This window comes from Monodelphis domestica, chromosome 1, assembly GCF_027887165.1.
Source record: "Monodelphis domestica isolate mMonDom1 chromosome 1, mMonDom1.pri, whole genome shotgun sequence".
Classification (NCBI taxonomy): domain Eukaryota; kingdom Metazoa; phylum Chordata; class Mammalia; order Didelphimorphia; family Didelphidae; genus Monodelphis; species Monodelphis domestica.
The window spans coordinates 40239247-40259486 of NC_077227.1; the positions used below are offsets into that span (position 1 = coordinate 40239247).

Consider the following 20240-nt stretch of genomic DNA (forward strand, 5'->3'; position numbering starts at 1 on the left):
GTTAAATGTGCACTTTATGTCTTGTATTTTAGATATTGATTTTGTGTAAGAGGAAATAAATGATACCCATACACATACAACCTAATTATCTTGTACACTGAGTACCTTCTCTATAAGCAATCCCTTTTGGAGAGACACTAGACATATTCCAAACTTAAATATGATAGAGATTTACCCTGTTTTTACACTGAAATGGGGACAAAATAAGCCAGAAATGAGAAAAAAAAACTGATGCCCTCTCTTGATCAGCCTTTAGAATGAAACTGGGATCCCTCTGAATCCAGAAGGAGCCATCCCTGGGCTACATGTGACAAAAAAAAAATGGAGGAAACACCAACTTTGATAAGATTATAAATCCACTGGAGTATTGGAGGTTAAAGGTAATTTTATTTAACCCAGTGAATTTATATGAATCCCAAAAAGACACAAATTCACTCAGTATCAAACTAATAGGGGTTTTCTCAATGGTTTCTACTAAAACAGTGAGACTTAAAACACCACTACGAATAAGAGCTTTATCCAAAGAGGCAGTAAATTACACCTGTACATCCCTTATATTGCTTCATACATGGATGAGTGAATAGTTGGGTAAATTAAGAGAGGTGAAAACCTCAGGCCTAAGGGTTACTTTTGGCCCCTAGAGAAAGATTGATTTGGTGATCAGCAAAACTAGGAAAATATTTTTCCCTTAATAGGAGGCTGACCTAACAATTCCTTTTCAAAGTGAACTTCAGAAAATTTAGTGATAAATATCAGTTGAAAGTTAAAAACTACTTCAATTACTAAGAAAGGTTAGCAATAAAAGTTTTAAGAGTTCAAACATATAGTGATAAGAGTAGTTTATTTTAACACAAGAGAACTGGATCTGCCACTGTCTTTCATCCCCTCTGTTTCTTTTTGTCTTATCTCATTTATTTCTCTTTGATCTCCTTTTTTTCTATTTTATCACAATCAAGCCTTCATCTTTATTATTTCCACATGATTGCCAAATTAGAAATATAAATATAACAAGATTTTCTGTCCTTTCAATCTATATAACCTCCCTCTTTCTCCCAGAAAAAAAAAGGTTAAAAAAAGTCAGAGAGAAAGTCTAAGGGATATATAAGTATTACTAATATTCTAAAAAGCCAAAGGAGGACTTCTAGACCATTGGGTAGAACTACAATGAATAATTTTAGGGGGAAACATCGACAAAAACTCATACTGAAGAAAAAGGTAAAAAAGTACTTGCAAACTATGTCAAAAATGCCCTAAACAAGGAAATCACAAATCCATCAAAATAGAAAGAATCAATTATAAGAGGGTTAAGAATAATTATTAATATGAAGTTAAGGGAATAAGCATTTATATAGCACCTACTATGTGCCAGGCAATGTGGCAAGTGCTTTACAAATATTCTCTTCTTTGATTTTCAAATAACCCTGTGAGGTAGGTGCTGTTATTATCCTCATTTTACAGCGAAAGAAACTGAAGCAAATAGGTGAAGTGGCGTGTTCAGGGTCACATAGCTAGTCTGAGCCCAAATTTTAACTCTGCTCTTCCTATCTCCAGGCCCAGTGCTCTATCCATTGCACCACTTACTATACTAGAGAGCACAGTATCCAGAAGAATGTGGGTTTCAAATTTTCAAGTTTATCATTGCCATTCCTAAAATGTGACCCAGAACTGAAAACAATAACGCAGAGGTGATATGACCAGAACAGAGCATATTAGGACACTGACCTCTCTCACCTTTGGGCACCAGAATTCTAGGACCACCAGAGCCTTCTTCTCAATGTCATACTCATTTCTTTTTTGAGGTAATTATCTTCCCAATATCTAGCTTTTGTGGCTACTCTGTAATACCACTGAGGAGGAGGAAGAAGAAGAGGAGGAGGAGTACATGTAAGAAAGAGGAGACTTGGCCTTTGCTCTGAAAGAACCCAAACAAACCCATCTGTGGCAAGCATGGGGAACAGAATGGTTATAGGGAAGGGACTAGGCATGGGGAAGGGGCACATATCAAGCACAGGAGGATGTGAGCTCTAGTGGGTCCAGCTCCTACATGAGTTCTCCCTCCTCTGCAGTGGGGAAAAGGATCTGAAAGCATATGTGACAGTGAGAGCTATAGCAAGATCAGAAATGTCAGGCAGATAAACTACAATGTAAATAATCTACACTCACTGAAATAAGCATTTACAACATTATCACAATCAAATACAAAAGTCTGTGGTACAAGATAATAAAACCAATTGCAATACCTCCAAATAATGAGTATATAAGCAAAGTATTATTGTACTTCAAGGCAAAACAGGCAACTGATTCTGGAGGGAAAAAGCTTTAAAAACCTTGTCCTGTATGACTTCTCTGGAGCATGGGCCATGTTTTGGCCCCCTCCAGCCCAGACTTATGGATTTATGCATTCTCTTCTCATTTGGCTTCAGAGACACAACAACGCTTCAATTATTTTCCCACACTGACTCCTCACCCTCTTTTCCTACTCCTCAGAGTAGGTTCTGTTGTTGGCTTTCCTATTTTAACTATACTTTCTTCCTCTCAGAAAGTTCAATCATTTACTTGGCTTCAACTATCATCTCTAGACAAATGATTCTACAATTCTATATATCCCTCTCTTGGATTCTCCAGTGACCTAAAACTATTTCAACCTAGAACATTCACCTTATACTCATTATGTCCAAACCTCAGCTTTATAATCTTTCCCTGCCGAAAGAAATGGTCCTATTTCTGACTTCATTATTTCTGTCAGTGTCACCACCTGTTTCCCATGTTTGAATCTCCATAATACTCTGTTTTTGCCTTACTTCTCAAGACCAATTACTAGTATAGTTGGGATAATAAGATTCTGTCATCTGTATATCCCCCAAATCTCAAATGAGACAAAATTTGTAAGGATGATAATGAGCTGAACTACTTCACTCTTCACTTCCCCAATCCTCAGTCTCTCTTGACTTTTCTCTGACTTGATGTTTATTTACATGCATTTTTCCCCCTGCCAAATCTTTACCTTCTGTTATTGATTCTAAGGCAGAAGAGCAGGAAGTACTAGGCAACTAGGTGACTTGCCCAGGATCAACACAACTAGGAAGTATCTAAGACCAGATTTGAAACATACATCCTTAATCCTATGGTTTGTGCTAATTTAGCTCCAGGAATAACTACTGGAGATCCAGAAAGGAAAGTTCTTGTCACCAGTGTCCTTGGCACTGTTAACTGGTTAAACATCAGAAATTGATATGATTTTATCAGTGGAAATGTTGTTAAAGAAGCCTGGTCATCTGCTTGGGTTCTGTACCCCAAAGACCAAGGGACCTTTCCATCTGCTTCCCTTGGGTATTGTCTCTCCCATTAGAATGTTAGCCCCTTGACAGAACAGCCTGGCTTTCTTTTCAATGTTTATCCCCGGCACTTCATTCAGTGCTGTGCACATATTAAGTGCTTAATATATGTTTCATTCATTCAACTAGTAGTGCCCTCCCTTTTACTTCCAATTCTGATCTAAGGCATTTCCCCATTCTTCCCCTGACCTCTATAAGTGCCAAAGATTATTTCTCATGCTAGAAACTGAGGAAACAGCATAGCTCAGTTGGCAGAAGTTCAGAATCTCTATTGGATTATACTTTTTGCAATCTGATGTTGCTGCCCTAAGCCTGCCAAAAAACCATTTTTCCTGCTAGATGGACTTTCCACTTTCTACTAGGGAGTAAAAGGGTTCTCTAGGGACAAGTAGAAGATAAAAACCACTATCCAGAACATTACCATGAAGTCTGGGACTTAACTATAATGTATTAATGAAGTTATTCAAAACTAACTTTCATTAAAGGCAACATTATGTAATATCTTTATTACTATCATATTTTATCTATATCTTTGTCACAAACATGTTCTATATATAAAAACTTCTTAAGTCTCTTCCCCTTCCATTTATGTCAAATAATCTTAGACACAACAGATATTATTCTTATAAGAAATCTAAAAGTATATCTCTGAAGAAACAAGAGAAATGAACCACATTCATAATTCATGACCAATACATTTGATTTCCTACTGCTAGAATTTTAAGTGTTTAATACATACTGACCTGATGCAGCAGACGTTTCAGCTTAAGTAATTGGGTTTTTACAGCAGTGCAGTCCTGGACCATGTGCCGAAGAGTCATTTCATCCAACATCACAGCGTGTTCAGGTACATCTACCAACATTCGAGGACTCTGGTAAAGACTGCTTCCCTTGTAGCTTTCAAAATGATTCAGAGGAGAATCCCTATAGGGAGATCCTCTGAAAAACAAGAACAATAATAATTTTTTTCATCATTTACATATCAGCTGAGTATTACAATGGGCCCCAAGTACTTTCTGATTACTATAAAGTATTTTAATTGCAAAACTCTCTTTTCTGTTAACACATTCAATTTTACTGAGCAATCACACTAGTAGCATTAAATGATCACAATGGTTTAAGTGAACAAATGCATTAGCTAAATGCCTGAATAGAAGAAAAATATCTCCAGGGAGCTTCACCTAAGGCTTTATTTTTATGTCTGTCTCTGTCTCTCTTTCTCTCTCTTCAGCCATGAAACATGTTGCTTTAAGCTCTTCAAGCCTCTTTACTCCTGGCTCCATTTAAAACAACCTATGTTTCCATCTCACTCTAGTACTTCCTTATTTCTACCTTCTTACATTTGCTTACATACTTCAACTGAAATGCTTTCCATTTTACCTCAACTCTGCTTCTCTAATTCTTACCTATCCTTTAAGGTTAAACTAAGATGTTGTCTTTCCCATTAAAAAGCTTTTTTTGATTCCCCCAGGGCTAGGAGTGGTCGCTCTTTCCTCAGACACAGAACTTGATATTTTTCATTAAATATCTATGTCACACATGTGTTACAGGAGTAAATATTATTTTGTATACATGTCTTAGCTTTCCAACTAGACAATAAACTTCATGAGAACAGAGCCTTCATCTTTTTTTTTTTGCATCCCCACAGTGGATAACACAAAGCTTTAGCCTACAGAAAGTATTTGGTAAATACTGATTGAATGAATAGAGTCAATCTGTCCAAAACTATTAAAAAGCTCATTAAATTGAGGGCTTACAAAAGAGAATTGGGAGATCATTTGTGACCTTGGAGACAGTCATTTTGCTACAGTTGGTGAAGGAAGAGTACCCAGATGAGAGGAGATGATGGTAAGAAAGTAAAAGATGCAGGCAGAGACAATTCGTTCTATAATCTTCATAGAAGGATGACAGTTTACAGGGAGCAATAGAAGAGGACAATCTTTATATGCTTGACAGTTGGAGAAAAGCAACACTAGCTTCTCTAGGGGGCCATGATAAAAACAGATAAAACAAAATTCCCAAGGAGGTAGGCGGAGACATGCTAGAGGACAAAGGTGAAAGGATCAGCCTTTAAAGGGAAGGGGGCCTTACCAAACGCATTTTCTCCATTTATTTACAGAAATAAATGTTGAGAGAGGAGAGGTTCTATTGCCAATTTTACATTTATATATTTTATAATGATATGATAGTCTTTCTGATACTAAATCAGAGCTGTAAAATGGATAGAAATCCCACTTAATTATGAAGTATATTTTCTTAATGTATTTGATTGATTAATATTTTCTCTAGTATTTTTGTGCTCTATAAAACTTCATCTATAATTTTTTTTGTTATTTTTATCTGGTTTTAAAATCAACCTCAGATATGTCTCCTAAAAAGAATAATGGAATTTTGAGCCAAAAGCAAAACATATTAACTGAGAAATAGCCTTACTGAAAACAGAAATAAAACAAGAATGGCCACACTCCCACTATTTTTATTATAGGACATGGTACTAAAAATTTTAACAATTGCAAATAAAAAAGGAAAAATACATTAGAGGTATTGGCAGTGAAAATTAAGAAGTCAAATCATAGGCTACTTACTACAAATATAGACCAAGAAAAAAAATCTAAGAACTCATTCACAAAAACAAAAAGCATCAATTTGGTAAATACTAGAAAATTCAGTTTCTAATTAAACTTGGCCAGAATTACATACAACCTGCCATTGGAGAACTCTAAAAAACTATAATGATTAAAATAAAGAGGTCCTAAATAACAGTAGGGACATCCTACTATCCATTATTTATGGATAGGTCTGGTTAATATAATACAAATGACCATCAATTCCCAAATTAACTTTATTTTTAATATAATGACAACCAAAATATGAAGAGGCTTTTTTATAAAATTAAACTAAATTAGAATGAAATTTATATGAAAAAGTAAATGAGCAAGAATATTGTGGGCTTGCACTGAAGTGGAAAGCTGATGGGAGTTTGCAACTCTAATAATTTAAAACATTACAAAGCTCGTGTCATCAAAACTTTCTAGAATCAAGAAAAAAGAGAGAGAAAGAAAAAGACCAAGGAAATAAAACACTGCAAACTAAATTAGTCAAATGTATGCAAAATGTTACTATATGATAAATATTTAGAAAACAAAGACTGGGAAAAGGAGTCATTATTTAACAAACATTCCTGGGAAAACTGATTGTCAGTCTGGATCCATACCTTAATCAGAGGTAGCAAACTCAGGTTAGTGCAAAAGTACAGATTTAAGAGGTACAGATTTAAAATATAATTGGAAAATGTTTTAAAAACTAAGTAAAAATACAACATAGATAATGTTCATTAGTAGTTTTCTACATCAATGTGCCACTTGCAAGGATACATTTTTATATGCATTTGAAACCATTGCCTTATTCCAGGTAAAAGGAAAACTTGAAATTCTAGAAAATTTATTATTCTAGAAAAATGGAAGAAATGAAATTACATATTTATCTGGATTGTGGATGGAGGATTAATTTTTTATTGGAGGAGTGGAGGAAATTATTAAAGACAACATATATTTTACTACAATAAAAAGTTTCTATACTACAAAAATATAAAAGTAAATGAAAAATATGGCAAATATGGCAGAAAAAATGATATCTAAAATACATATGGACCTGGGGGCTACCAGATGGATCAATGTATGAGTCAGGCCTAGAGATTGGGGGTCTTGGATTCAGATACTTCCTGGCTGGGTGACCCTAGGCAACTCAGTTAACCCCCATTGTCTAGCCCTTAGCCCTCTTCTGCCATAGAAGTATACACAATATTGATTCTAAGATGGAAGTTAAGATTTTTTTAATATAATAAATTATGTAAATAAAATACATGGACCTATTAAAAAATCACAGTGCAAGCCCACAATGAATAAGTCATAAAATAAGAACATGTTCAAGAATAAAAAATGTAAATGAATGATAATCAGTTGAAAATAAGATCAACCTCATTAATGAAAGAGATGAAATGAAAGCAACTCTGAGGTACTGCCTAAAATTCAACAAATTGGTAAAAATAATTAAAAGCAATGAATTTTCAATGCTAGGTAAGCTATGAAAGACTAGGTACATTGATTCATTGATGTTGGAATTTCAAACATGTTGGATTTTTTGGAGAATATGGTAGTATATGATAAAAGTTACAAAACTAATCACATTATTTGACTTGATAACTTCATTATTAAGAGTAGATTTGGGAACTATCATAAAAAAATTTATTCAAAGATTTCCATGAAAGTCTTTTATGTAACTGCAAAGGGCTGCAAAGTAAGGTAATATGAAAGAAGCAGGCTAACATCCAACCTGAAAGAATAATAATTTTAAAAGTTGTGGTCACTATTGTAAATCTGAGAAATGAATATGAGAGAATAAGAATCAAAAGAGTGCAGGACAGGAGAAATACAATCACATGAGGAAAATTGAATAAGGATGAATAGGCAAAGAATTCTGAGGAGGTCTCAAAGTCTTGTACCACTTTATTAGCATAGTTTTAAATATAAAAATGACAAGTACAGTTGTTTCTAATATTTTTAATCATTTATTTTAAAAAAGGAAGTATTCTGTGAAAGGAAGGGGAAAGAGAAAGACAGTCAAGATTTAGCCTTCATTTACCCAATCTGCCAAGTGATGGGGGTGGAAGAAGTGAATTTAAGGGGAAAGTAAGACTGGATTGAGAAAATTTGAGCAGACCTGGGTTAGTCAATCTAATACATGGTCAGTCAATCTAATACATCTATTCATGGGAATATAGCTAAAATTTGAACCTGAATGGGACCTTAAACATTACCAAGTTCACTCCCTCACTTTATAGAGAAGGAATGTGGGAGCAGTGAATTGATTTGATCAGAATTCCACAAATCTGGGTTTAACTCAAATCCAATTCTTTTCACTTAACCATTTATGAAAGTGCTAATACTGTGCTAATAACATAAAAGAGGAGATAAAATATAATTAAGTAATTAATTAAAGTATAGCCCCCTCTGTCTATAATTTACTGAGATATATAATGTATCCAAAGCCAGTCAAATTTTCTGACAAGACATATGATTTCACAACTCTAGGGAATTTCTGGTGAGAAAATTCCCTCCACCAATACACAACAGCACTGACTCTGCAGCTTCTCATCTTGAGATTGCTGCCTGGAGATAATAAGGGGTAACTTGTCCAGAGTCACAAAGCCAACATGTGGCTTTGAATTTAGTTCTTCCTGTGCAGAAGTTAGCTGTCTGTCCATGACATCAGCATTTCTGCTTGATTTCAACTTTATGGAACAGTATGCATTTCCCCAGAATAAGCCAATCATCTACAATCTTAACACTGCTTTTGGTATGACACACCTGGATCTAAGTTGTGCTCATTCAGCAACCAGATAACTGATGTGTTAGGAGGACAGATTAAGTCAGAAATTAAGGAAAATAAGTCAAGAGATAGGACATATGGATACCTTTAAAATTAGTCAATTATTTTTTAAAATCACATTTCTGAGATTAGGTATAGGCACAGAAATTATTCTGTTGAGTCACCAGTGTAATAGTTGCAAGAGAAGCTTTCACAATCTTAGGCTGCTTTAACATAAGTACAGTAGTCCACTATATAGTAATCAAATTAAAACTGGAGCATTCTGTTTTTTGCTAGGTGTCTCAACTTAAAGTCATTACTAGATAGTAACCAAATGAGAGATGATGAGAGGGGTGGTGAAAGGTCTAAAAATTGTCATTTAAAAAAAAAGTAGAGGAATGAACACTTTCCAATAATGAAAGAAAATGCCTTAAGAGTCATTCCAAATATTACATAAACAGATGTTGTTATTTAGTTCTCTGTCACTGAATGTATTCAAGCTGAAACTGTATGGTCACCTGTGAAGGATGTTGTAGAAGTAATTCCTGAACTAAGAGGGAGGCTGGACTGGATGTGACTTTTAAGGTAAGGCCTTCTTTAAGATAACTGCACCCCCTACATTTGAAAAGGTCTCTTACTTTCTCTGTCTCTGTCTCTCTCACAACCACGTCCACCCCCACCACTTCATGTATTCAACTGTCACCAGAATCTAAAAGATACATGTCTACATATCAAGGTAAGTGGAATTTTCAGACACTATTCATTTATTAAAAGTATTTAAAAGCCTCTCTAATCTGTCCCCATATGTTCTATACCTTGACTGATTCCCTATTTTTTTCTTTTAAACTAGATTTAGATGTAATTTCATCAGTTTAAGTAGTTCCTGCAGAGGAAATCCACTGAAGTTGCCTAGGAACACTGAGAGAACACTTACCTAGGCTCACATAGCCATTATGTTTCAAAGACAAAACTTGAACAGTCTCCACATTCTAGGTTTTAACTTAAGACTCCTTGAAAATGTATGGAGGCTATTACATACATTATAGAAATGTACTACCATCTTTCTTCCCTAATACGGAAGACATTCAAAATTTTTAGAAGATATATATCAAAACAAGTCCTGTCTTATAAAGAGAAAAGTGATTTGAATTACTTAAATACCAAGTTACTGTGCTACCATAATGAGAACAAATTAGGATAGATTCTGCTCATCAAGAGAAAAAAGCTTTCCTTATTATATAATCATCTTTTACTTTGTGCCATCTATAAAGAATTAATTTATAGCTGCCCATTGAAATACTCCAACTTAGTAAGAAACAAAATGGACTGGAATAATCATTTCATATTACTATCACAGAATAAACAATATGCAATCTAGCTATATAGCTTTGTGACCCTGGTCACTTAGCCTTCCATCACCCCAGCTTCCTTACCTGTAAAAGCAGGTTGATAATAGCACCTATTTCCTGGAGTTAATGTGAAGGACAAATGAGATAACTGTAAAGTACTTAGCACAATGCCTGGCACATAGTAAGTACTAAATAAATGTTAGCTATTATTACTTATCATTAGTTGGTTGAGTTATTAATTTTGGGGCCACAGCAACTCTATTCTGTTTTAAAAGGCTACAGTCAGTATCCAGAACTGACAAAATAACAAATCCATGAATTTCTCTTTTAAATAAAAAAAAAACAAAAGCAAAAGCATTAACAAATGAAAAATCAAATCAAGTATAGAACTTGTTTTAGGTCATTCCTAACTAAAGTCTACATAAAACCATTTTATCTCTGGTGAAGCTAATGAAAAGTTCTTTAAGCACCAAGGACTAGCAAAGGGAAGTAAAGAAAAATATCTTGCTCCAAGTTTTACATCAACACCCACTGCAGCTATGACAATAGACTGTTTTGTGAGCTTCCAAAACCTGGCACAGGAGTCTGGAGAATAAGAAGTCATTGTGCAGAATTTCTATGTGTACTAACTCAGAAAGGAGCTACCAACAGGCTTCTACCTGCTCAGGTCCATTTTCCCATGTTGATGATAGCTGTCACTGTGGCTCAGGCGGTAGTGTTCCTGGCCACTCCATCTCTGGGGCGGCCTTTTCCAAAAGCCTTCCTGATGCTGTCGAACATTTCTGTCCGATCCATCAAAGCGGTTCATATTCTCACACTCCACTAAAGAGATTCAAAAACAACACTTGTTATTCATATTAGCATAAACAACATAAAGTTAACATGTAGAGTTTGCTAATCCCATGATATTAAAAAGTCCACAGGAAAAATTCTTGGAAAATTGTCAAGATCTTCTATTAGATAATTATGAGATAAATTACATTTTAAAAAGCAGGCACATAAAGGGGGAAAACAATAATAATATAAATTTCAGTGCAGACAAACTTGTACTTTACAATTGTTTAACCAACTGAATTAATTTCTGTAAGATTTTAAAACAAAAATTGTTATTCCTAGAATTAATGTTTAAATCTTTAAATCCCAATGGTATTTTCCCCACAAAATCATTGTGATCGTTACTAGCTCTTCTGATTTCAGAGTAAAAAAACAAGAGGAGAAAAAAAAAGGTCAGGTGCCCGTAGCCAAGGGGAGCAAAGAACCACTGTCTGCTAAAAACGAAACCAAAATGATCAATTGTCTTCTGTTTCAAGGCAGATCTAGGCTCACCTTAATCTCTGAACAAATCCCCAAATCAAACAAAAAAAATCAAGGTCGCATTTTAGAAAGTAAACTGCTTTCCTGTGCTTCTGTTAACTTCCGAGTGCGAACTGTTTGGCAAGTCTTAAAAGCCACTGAAGACAAAGCCAGCATTTGGCTCCAGCAGCACCGCTGGCTCACTCCCTGGAGTCCCAGTCCCACAAATGTCTACCATCCTCTACACAATCGCTCGAGTTTCTCTTTCACTTACCCAAAAATTCTTTCCTCGCATATTTGGCCACTCACTGAAAAAGTTGCTTTGTCCCAGGGCAACATTATGGTGCTCTGCTGCCTACTCAGCCATAGTGGCATAGCTGAGCCTGATAAACAGGCCTTCCTTCCTGCTTAGCTCCCGGGCTGCACACATTGGGAAAGGAGCCCAGTTTACCCTGTGACTCCAAACTACCATCTTCACCCTAGGCTTACATAGCTGTGGAGCAAGGCAGGCTTCTAAAAATACTGCTAACCACTGGCCAGGCCAGGAGAAAGGCTTCTCTACTTCCGGGAAGGGAGTGATTGCTATGGCTATATTTCTGAGCCAAAACTTCTCCCACAAAAGGCTTCCTTCAGGGTCAGAGTATGTCGGGATTAACCATTTATTAAATGAACTGCAACAATAACTTCTAGACCTGAAGGGTAGTTAAATCATGGCAGTAAGGTAAACAAAAAAAAGGAAAACCTTGCCCTCAAATGTAAGTATTTCAGAGTAATTGTAAAAATGTTAAAGTGCAACCAAGGAGCTCACTGACCTAAATGTTCTAAATATATAAAAGGTAATTATGTGAACTGATGTAGACCAATCTTTTAAATAAGTACAAAGTGGTAGTAAAGGGCATTAAAATATATATAACTTTAGGTTAGCCTTTGGAGGAAAAAAAATCTCTTAAATTTTGAACACTTAAAGAATGGATCCCTTGCAAAGTTTCTCACCTAGGTCAAATTATTAAGACAAGTTGTTCAAACACAGTAAAAACTCATTTACACTCCTCTAAATTGGAATTTTGAGATTATTTTGAGTTAACTGTTGGACTAAAGTTAACCTTTGTATTAATTTGGTGAAAAAAATAAATAGAATGAAGGAGGAAGAGGGTCGATTAGGAAGCAGAAGACAAGAATTCTAGTGTTGGCTCTGTCAATAAATGAATTATTGTGCAACTATCAGGCAGCTCATTTGCCCTCTTGAAGCTTCAGTTTCTTCCTCCCTGAGGTAAGAAAGTTTTGCTAAATGGTTATAAAGTCTCTTCCACTTCTAACAATCGACAACAGTGAGCAAGGTAGCAGTAAAAACATAACCACGAGGAAATTGAACCTCCTTTACTGAGAACATTTTTTAAAAATTACTTAAGTCTGAGGGACAACAGAGGCATAGGGTAGCATCACAAATTAGAGAATAAATATGAGAAAAACTATTAAAGTTGAGTATTAAGCTTTTCAAATTTTTTTTTCAATTAACAAAAATCTTTACTTTCAACCAACCCCACTGAAAAAGAGAAAAGAAAAACATACACATGTACACAAAAAATACACATGTATCTTATTCTGTATCCCGAGACCATCACCTATAGGAAAGTGGGTAGGATGCTTCAGTTCTTTGTAATTATGGTTGGCCATTGCTCAGAGTTCCTAAGTCTTTCAAAGTTGTTTGTCTTTACAATGTCATTGTTATGATATATATCAGTGATGGAGAACCTTTTAGAGGCAGAATGCCAGGCTCCATCCCCACCCAACCTCCCCCCTCAGACAGAGGGCCATGTCTGCCCCACTCCAAACCTGTGCTGTGCCCTCCCACCATGTGCCAGGTACTCCCTGCCCCCCTTTTAACCCCACAGAGGGGAGGGAGGAAGCGCTCTCATTGGGCTGCTAAGCAGGGGGGGTTGTGAAAAAATGTCATCAGACATAGTAGAAAGGGGGGGAGGGGAGAAGCTCCACTCAAGCCCCTCTGCCTTTCTAATAATGAACTCTGGGCAGAGAGAGGGCAGCCATGTGCCCACAAAGAGGTGTACCATCTTTGGCAACCATGCCACAAGTTCACCATCACTATATATACTGTTCTCTTGGTTCTGCTCACTTCACTCTGTATCAGTTTGTATGTCTTCCCATGTTTCCCCAAAACTGTCCCTTTTATGATTGATTTCTTACAGAACAGTAATATTCCAATATATTCATACAACATAATTTGTTCAATGACTCTTCAATAGATGGGTACCCCATTAGTGTTCTTTGTCATCATAAAAGAAGTTGTTTTAAATATTTTTGTACATATGCATCCTTTTCCTCTTTATTTGACATCTTTGTGGCATAGGCCTAGATCAAAAGGTATGAATAATTTAGAAATTTTTGCCCTTCTTCTAAATTGTTTTCCAGAATGACTGGACAAACCGACAAGTTCAGTAATAGTGCATTAATGTGACTTTTTTCCTGAAGCCTCTCCAACTTTTGTCATATTCTTTTTTGTTAACACTGCCAGTCAATGTTGTGAGATAGACCCTCAGGGTTGCTTTAATTTGGATTTCTCCAATTATTATTCTTTCTTCTGCCATCATTCTCAGAGACAATTCAACATTCACATTGATAACCCTAGCAACTTATTCCCTTAACTTCAATCCCAATGACTTTCTCCACCTTGCCTCATCCACACGCTACCAAAAGTCAAACATTGGATCTTATTCTCTTCTCTCTTTCTCTCAAAATCCCTTTAACCTTTTCTATACCTTCTCATTTACAATAAAAGCATTTTTCACTTCTCAAAGCCTTTCCTAAGACATGTATAGCTCAGGAGGCAGCTAAATAGCTCAGTGAACTGAAAGCCAGGCATGGAGATGGAAGGTCCTGGGTTCAAATCTGTCCTCAGACACTTCTTAACTGTATGACCTTGGGCAAGAACCATTACCTAGTCTTTATTGCTCTTCTGCTTTAGAACCAATACACACTATTAATTCTAAGATGGAAGGTAAAGGTTTATTAAAAAAAAAAAAAGAAATAGTCTCTAACCATCCCTAGTATCTCAATCCATGTTCCCCACTATAGCTTTGCTTGCATTGATAACCATCCATAACCTCATGGTTTACTTAGAATCCTTTACTTTACTGTTATTCTGCCACTCCTGTGAATCCTCAATCCATTTCACTCTAAGTGCCTGATACTTATCATCATCATCATCATCCTTCTCTCTCTCTCTCTTTCTCTATACTGCCCCATTCTCTTCTCCCTCCTCTCTCTCTCCCCACTGACACCTATCATTCCTTCACATTAGCATTCTAGAAGTCACCTTTTCTCAGCCTGATGCCTAGAAAAAAGACACTTAAATTCACTTGTTCCACTTCTTCATCTCACAGACACTCCACTCCCACCCAGTCTAGCTTCTAACTTCACTTTTCAATGAAACCGCTTTCTCAAAAGTTATCAAAGATTTCTTTATTGCTAAATCTAATAGCTTTTTCTATGTTCTTATTCTTCAACTCTCCATATTATGTGACACTATTGATCAACCTTTCTTGTATTTCTCGGTATTTATGACATTTCTCCTAGTTCTTCTTCTACATATCTGACCACTCCTTCACAGACTTCTCTGAAAAATTATCATCCTAATGTCACTTCCGCATGTAGTTAAAATTCAAGGTTTTTACATAGGCCCCCTTGGCTCTACATATTCTCTCAATAATCTCATCAGTTTCCACAGTTTCAACTCTTTATGTCCATCCAGAAAACTCCCAACTGTATACATCCTGCCCTCTTCTCTCCTGAGACACTTCACCAAACATCTGATGGATATCTTTAGCAGCTATCCAACAAGCACCTCAAAATCAACATATTCACAATAGAATTCACTATTTTTCTACCTAAACCACTTTCTCTCCCTTCTAGTTTCTATTTCTTCTACAGGCCCCTCCCCTTTTAGTCATGCAGATTTACACCTCTAGTCATTCATGATTCTTCTTAATCAACCATATTCTCACAATGGCCAAACTTGCCAGATTTAACTCTCTTTTTCTTCATCCACACAGCCATCATTGGAATTCAGGATTCCATCATTTTTGAGCTACTGTAACAACTTGTCAGTCTCCCCTCCACAAAGCTGTCAAATTGATATAATTCCTAAGGGACAGTTGTGATTAGGCCAGGTCTCTGTTCAAGAAACTTTAACACAATCCCCTATTGCCTCTAGTATACAGTATGAAATCTTCTAACTGGCATTTAAAATCCTTTACATTCTAAATATAAACTAATTTTCTAGACTTATTTCACATGTTCTACATTCCAAAGAAACTGGCCCACTTGATATTCTTTGGCAAAACTGTCAGAATATGTAATTCTTGGGGGCAGCTCAGTGGATTGAGAATCAGACCTAGAGAAGGGAGGTCCTAGGTTCAAATCTGACCTCAGACACTTCCCAGCTGTGTGACCCTGGGCAAATCACTTGACCCCCATTACCTAGCCCTTAACACACTTCTGCCTTGGAACCAATATTTCCAAGGCAGATGGTAAGGGTTTAATTTTTTTTTTTAAAGAAGAAAAAGATGGAGGCCTTTCTGAATAGGATTTGGATTTTCAGAATCCAACTTAATACACAGGACTGAGAGACTCTTAGAAAGATTGTATATTAAGTTTTGGCAAAAAAAAAAAATGTGTCATTCTAGAAATTTATATGCCTCTAAAACTTTAAAGGGAAAAGAAAGTGAAAGGGAACTGTCAACCACCAGCTCAATAAGTATTTAACACCAATTCCAAGGATTAATCACCCTGTAAAATACCATAGGAAGCAACTATAATTTAAAAGGAAAAACAGCAGAAGATGCTCAAATATTCACAAGAAAAAAAAAGGCAGCAATAAATAACATGGGCTCAGATTTCTATACAAAAACATGCTAAGCTGATAATATATGTATAACCCAGATCAAATTGCCTGCCATCGCTGAAAGGGGGAGGGAGAGAGACAATTTGGATCTTACAAATTAGGAAAATGAATGTTGAAAATTATTATTACATGTAATCAGGAAAATAAAAATCAAAAAACAAAAACATGCTAAGGATGGGTAACAAAGTAGGTTCCTAATGCAGTTAGGCAAATGTGACTTGAGGTATGAAAGAGATTTCCTTTTTTATTATTTTTGATAATAACTAGCATTCATATAGCACTTTAATGTTTGCATAGCATTTTTCAAATATCATTTTATCCTTACAATAAAGGAGGCATGTACTTTTATTATACACATTTAACAGAAGAAGAAACTGAGGCAGACAATGGTTAGGTGACATGCCCGGTGCCATACAGTTAATAAGTGTCTGAAGTCTGATTTGAACTCCTTCTGAGTCAGTTTTCCTTACTTGAGATCCACTGCGCCATCTAGCTGCCAGTGGATTTTAAAACGAAAAATCACTGAAATCTATCAAGAAATTGATCAGAATATGGGCATAATAAAGACCCTGAAGTAAAAGTATGTTTGAAAAACAAAAGATGCTTAAACCATAGAAGAGAAAACGTGGGAGGACTCAGAGCATGGGAAATGATAATTGTATTCAAATATATGAAGGGTTCTAATGTATGAATGGATAGACAGAACTTTCAATAGACAAAACTAATACCACTGAATAGAACACCAAAAGGAGGCAGGATTCAGTTCAATATACAACAGTACTTTCTTACAATAACTACTGTCTCAACATGTAAATGAGCATACTGGGAGACAGAGAGTTCCCTGTTAATTATAAGAGAAACTCGAAAGGCAAATTAAACTAAGTGATCTCCAAGGTCTCTTAATTCTTAAGAGTCTGATGCTGATGTACTATTCTGATTGCCTTTAGATGAGAAGTAGTATTTTGCTGAAGGCAAACATAATGAATCAACAATATTCAGGAATTTTAGAGGGAGTTTTTTTGAGAAATTGAAATTTTTTTTTTTGAAAATTTGAAATTTTTTTTGAAAATTTCAGTCTCTAAACTGAAGGGAGATCACAGATCCAAAATATGCAAGTTAGCTCATACAAGATTTTTTTTAACTTGCTACAGAACTAAAGAAGTCTTAATAAATTCAAAAATCCAAACAATATAAAGCACAAATCTAAGCATAGGGGTAATCGTGGATTTCGACCTAACTTTTTCCTCTCTCAGCTCTATAATTTGCCAATTTGTGGCATAAATCAAATGTTTTATAGAAGCAAAATGACAAAGCTCTAGGAACACTTAGGTAACACAGTGGATAGAGTGCCAGGCCTGGAGTTGAGAGGTCCTGGGCTTAAATCTGATGTCAGACACTCACTAGCTGTATGACCCTGGGCAAGTCAGTAAACCCCTATTGCCTAGCCCTTGCTGCTCTTCTGCCTGAGACTTGACACTAAGACATAAGGTAAGAGTTTTTAAAAATGACCCAGCTCCCTTCAGTTTCCAAAGTGTTTCACAAGTCACATGTTGTGAATGATCACAGACACCTCTATATCCCAAAGATAGTCAAACGGGCTACTTTGCTAACATCAATTAGTCTATGACCTTGATTCTGGATGCTTCCTCCTCTCCTTCCATTAGTTTTCTGTATAACAGGCTGGATGGACCTATAGAGATCATTCCATAAAGCATGTCAGAGAAGTCCTTGGTTCTGGTAGGAGCTTTTGGATCAACTTCTCTAGCCACATTCAATTTGTCACTAAAGAGTTTACAATATTAGATGAGCCAGTCCTCTGATTGGCTCTTGAGACAGATGATCATTCAATGGGCATATAAAAGTGATCGAGTCACCCCTATGCCTCTTACTTTCCTGTAATAAGCAGGTTTATTCGGGGATTGGGTCTGCAGTTAAGGAAAGTGGGGGTGGCTGGCCTCATTGTCCTATCTTGACTTTATAGCACATAGCCTTACCAAGGCAAGGCTAAGCTTTGGGCTGGGCTGCCTCTTTGTGTATCTTTTGCTGAGCAGGTAACTTAATAACAATCACAAACTATATGTTCAAACCTGACTATGAATTTGAAAAGTCTGGGTGGGGGGGTTAATGGGTGTAATTTGGTTGCAGCCGGGGCACACAGAAGAGTTATTGACTAGGGAAGGGGCTGAACATGAAGCTCAGAGGAGGTCAGCTTTGGATAAAGGGATGGTGCAGAGTCAAGGCAAAATCTAAAATGTCTAATCAGTAATTACAAAGTAATTTCTAGCAACAATTATGTCTTAATGTAACAGATGTTTTACTGAATTCCTAGTCTGTTAATGCACACTTGTGAGTTCCTTATGTAGGAATTACCTGTCCCAAACCTGATTCTTATTTTACTCTGAGAAACTTTATTAAGCTCACACACACACTTTTTCAAGACTGGATTGAACTGTTCCACAAAGCACCTAAGGAACTTAATCAGCCTAACCCTCCTTCCCCTTATTAGAGGAAGGCTCCCTCCTTAGGAATTAACCCAATCCAGACTGTAAGCCTCAATACAGAACAGTGAGTAACAAAGTACTCCAGCCCCTCAGCATCCAACTAAGTGGCATCTCAAAATGGGAACTAAACCTAAGACCAGCTCTCTGTCTACTCTATTTCTGTATATTTTTTCTCTCATATGATCCTTGGGACTTGAAACCCAACATGGTAGGGACAGGAAGGGGGCTCAGTGGGTAGAAAGTAAGGCCTGGAGGTGGATGGTCCTGGATTCAAATTTGACCTCAGACATTTCTTAGCTGTGTGACCCTAGGCAAGTATGTTAACCCTTATTGCTCTTTTGCCATGAAACTTATACTTAATATTGATCTTAATACAGAAGATATGGTTTTAAAAATCCAACACGCTAATGATAGTATAAAACTTTTCATCAAGTTAAAACCTTATTCCTTGAACTTTCTTCATATCTGATAGGTGGTATTCCTCTCTTTGGCCACCAAATCTCCATCCTATCTGTTCCTTTGTATAGATTAGAGGGCTTCCTCACACTTCTGACTAATAATCTTTTTCTTGAATGTGGTATTTACTAACCAGATTACCAACATTCTAGGCTATTCATATGTCTCAATTCTTTCCTATGCTTTATCCAATTAGGCTTTATCTAATGAGACCTCAATAGGGGACCTGGAGCTCACTAGGGGGACCTGCCTAAGCTCAATTCCTAAATGGGTCCAAAGGGAATAAAACTATGTTCTTAGACAACTACCTCCCATTCCACCTCAAATTCCACCCCTTCCCCCATTGAGGTACTCAGACTTGAAAGGGTTTTTTTCCATAGAAACTAAGGAAAATGTCTTCATAGCCTGGTGAGCTTCAATCCTCTGCAATTTTAAAACTCAGTATCATTGCCATATAAACACCATGGATTACACAGGTCAAAATAGATTTCAAAGTAAAGTAACTATATTTGCAAATAAAAAGGACTGAGTCACACCCTACTTATTAGTCTCTAATGTGTGGGAAGAGGGATGAAGAGAACAAGCAATTATTAAGTGCTTACTCTTTGCAAATATTATGTGATAATCACAAAATGAAAGAGGTACTAACATGATCCCCATTTATACAGTTAAGGCAGACAAAAGTTAAGTGATTTGCCCAGGGTCACACAGCTAGTAAGTGTTTAAGGTTGGATGTGAACTCAGATTTTCTTGTATCCAGGCCCAGTGTGCTGTGTCACCCTGCTGCCTAATTTAGAGAACAAAGATTCAGTGGTCCAAATGCAGTCCACATTGTGTTTATAAAACACACAAAAATTTTTTTTATCCTTAAGGAAAATATTAGTGAAGCATCATAACAATGGGCAGAGGGATGATCATGGAAGGAAGAAATCTGGTCTAAAATCCTGCCTTTGATACATTACTGCTGGTATGATAACTGAAGTCCCTAAATCTCTTGTGCTTGAGACAATTCTCTAAAACT

At 36.3% G+C, this 20240-nt stretch overlaps 1 protein-coding gene across 22 annotated transcripts in view; it reads right to left on the reverse strand.

The window, feature by feature from the left end:
- The window catches only part of CCSER2 (coiled-coil serine rich protein 2), a 190554-nt gene that overhangs the window by 49843 nt on the left and 120471 nt on the right, over positions 1-20240 (reverse strand). For 21 of the 22 annotated variants that reach the window (XR_008911921.1, XM_007478046.2, XM_056797325.1 and 18 more), the window contains 2 exons: positions 10711-10873; positions 4079-4274 (listed from right to left, as the gene is read on the reverse strand). Coding sequence is in view for 21 of the 22 variants with exons in the window: in XM_007478046.2 (XP_007478108.2) it covers positions 4079-4274; positions 10711-10873 (359 nt within the window). In the remaining variant the exon portion in view is untranslated. Of the gene's footprint in view, positions 1-4078; positions 4275-10710; positions 10874-11618; positions 11794-20240 lie in introns of those variants that run through there. The other variant, XM_056797387.1, reaches the window with a different exon arrangement.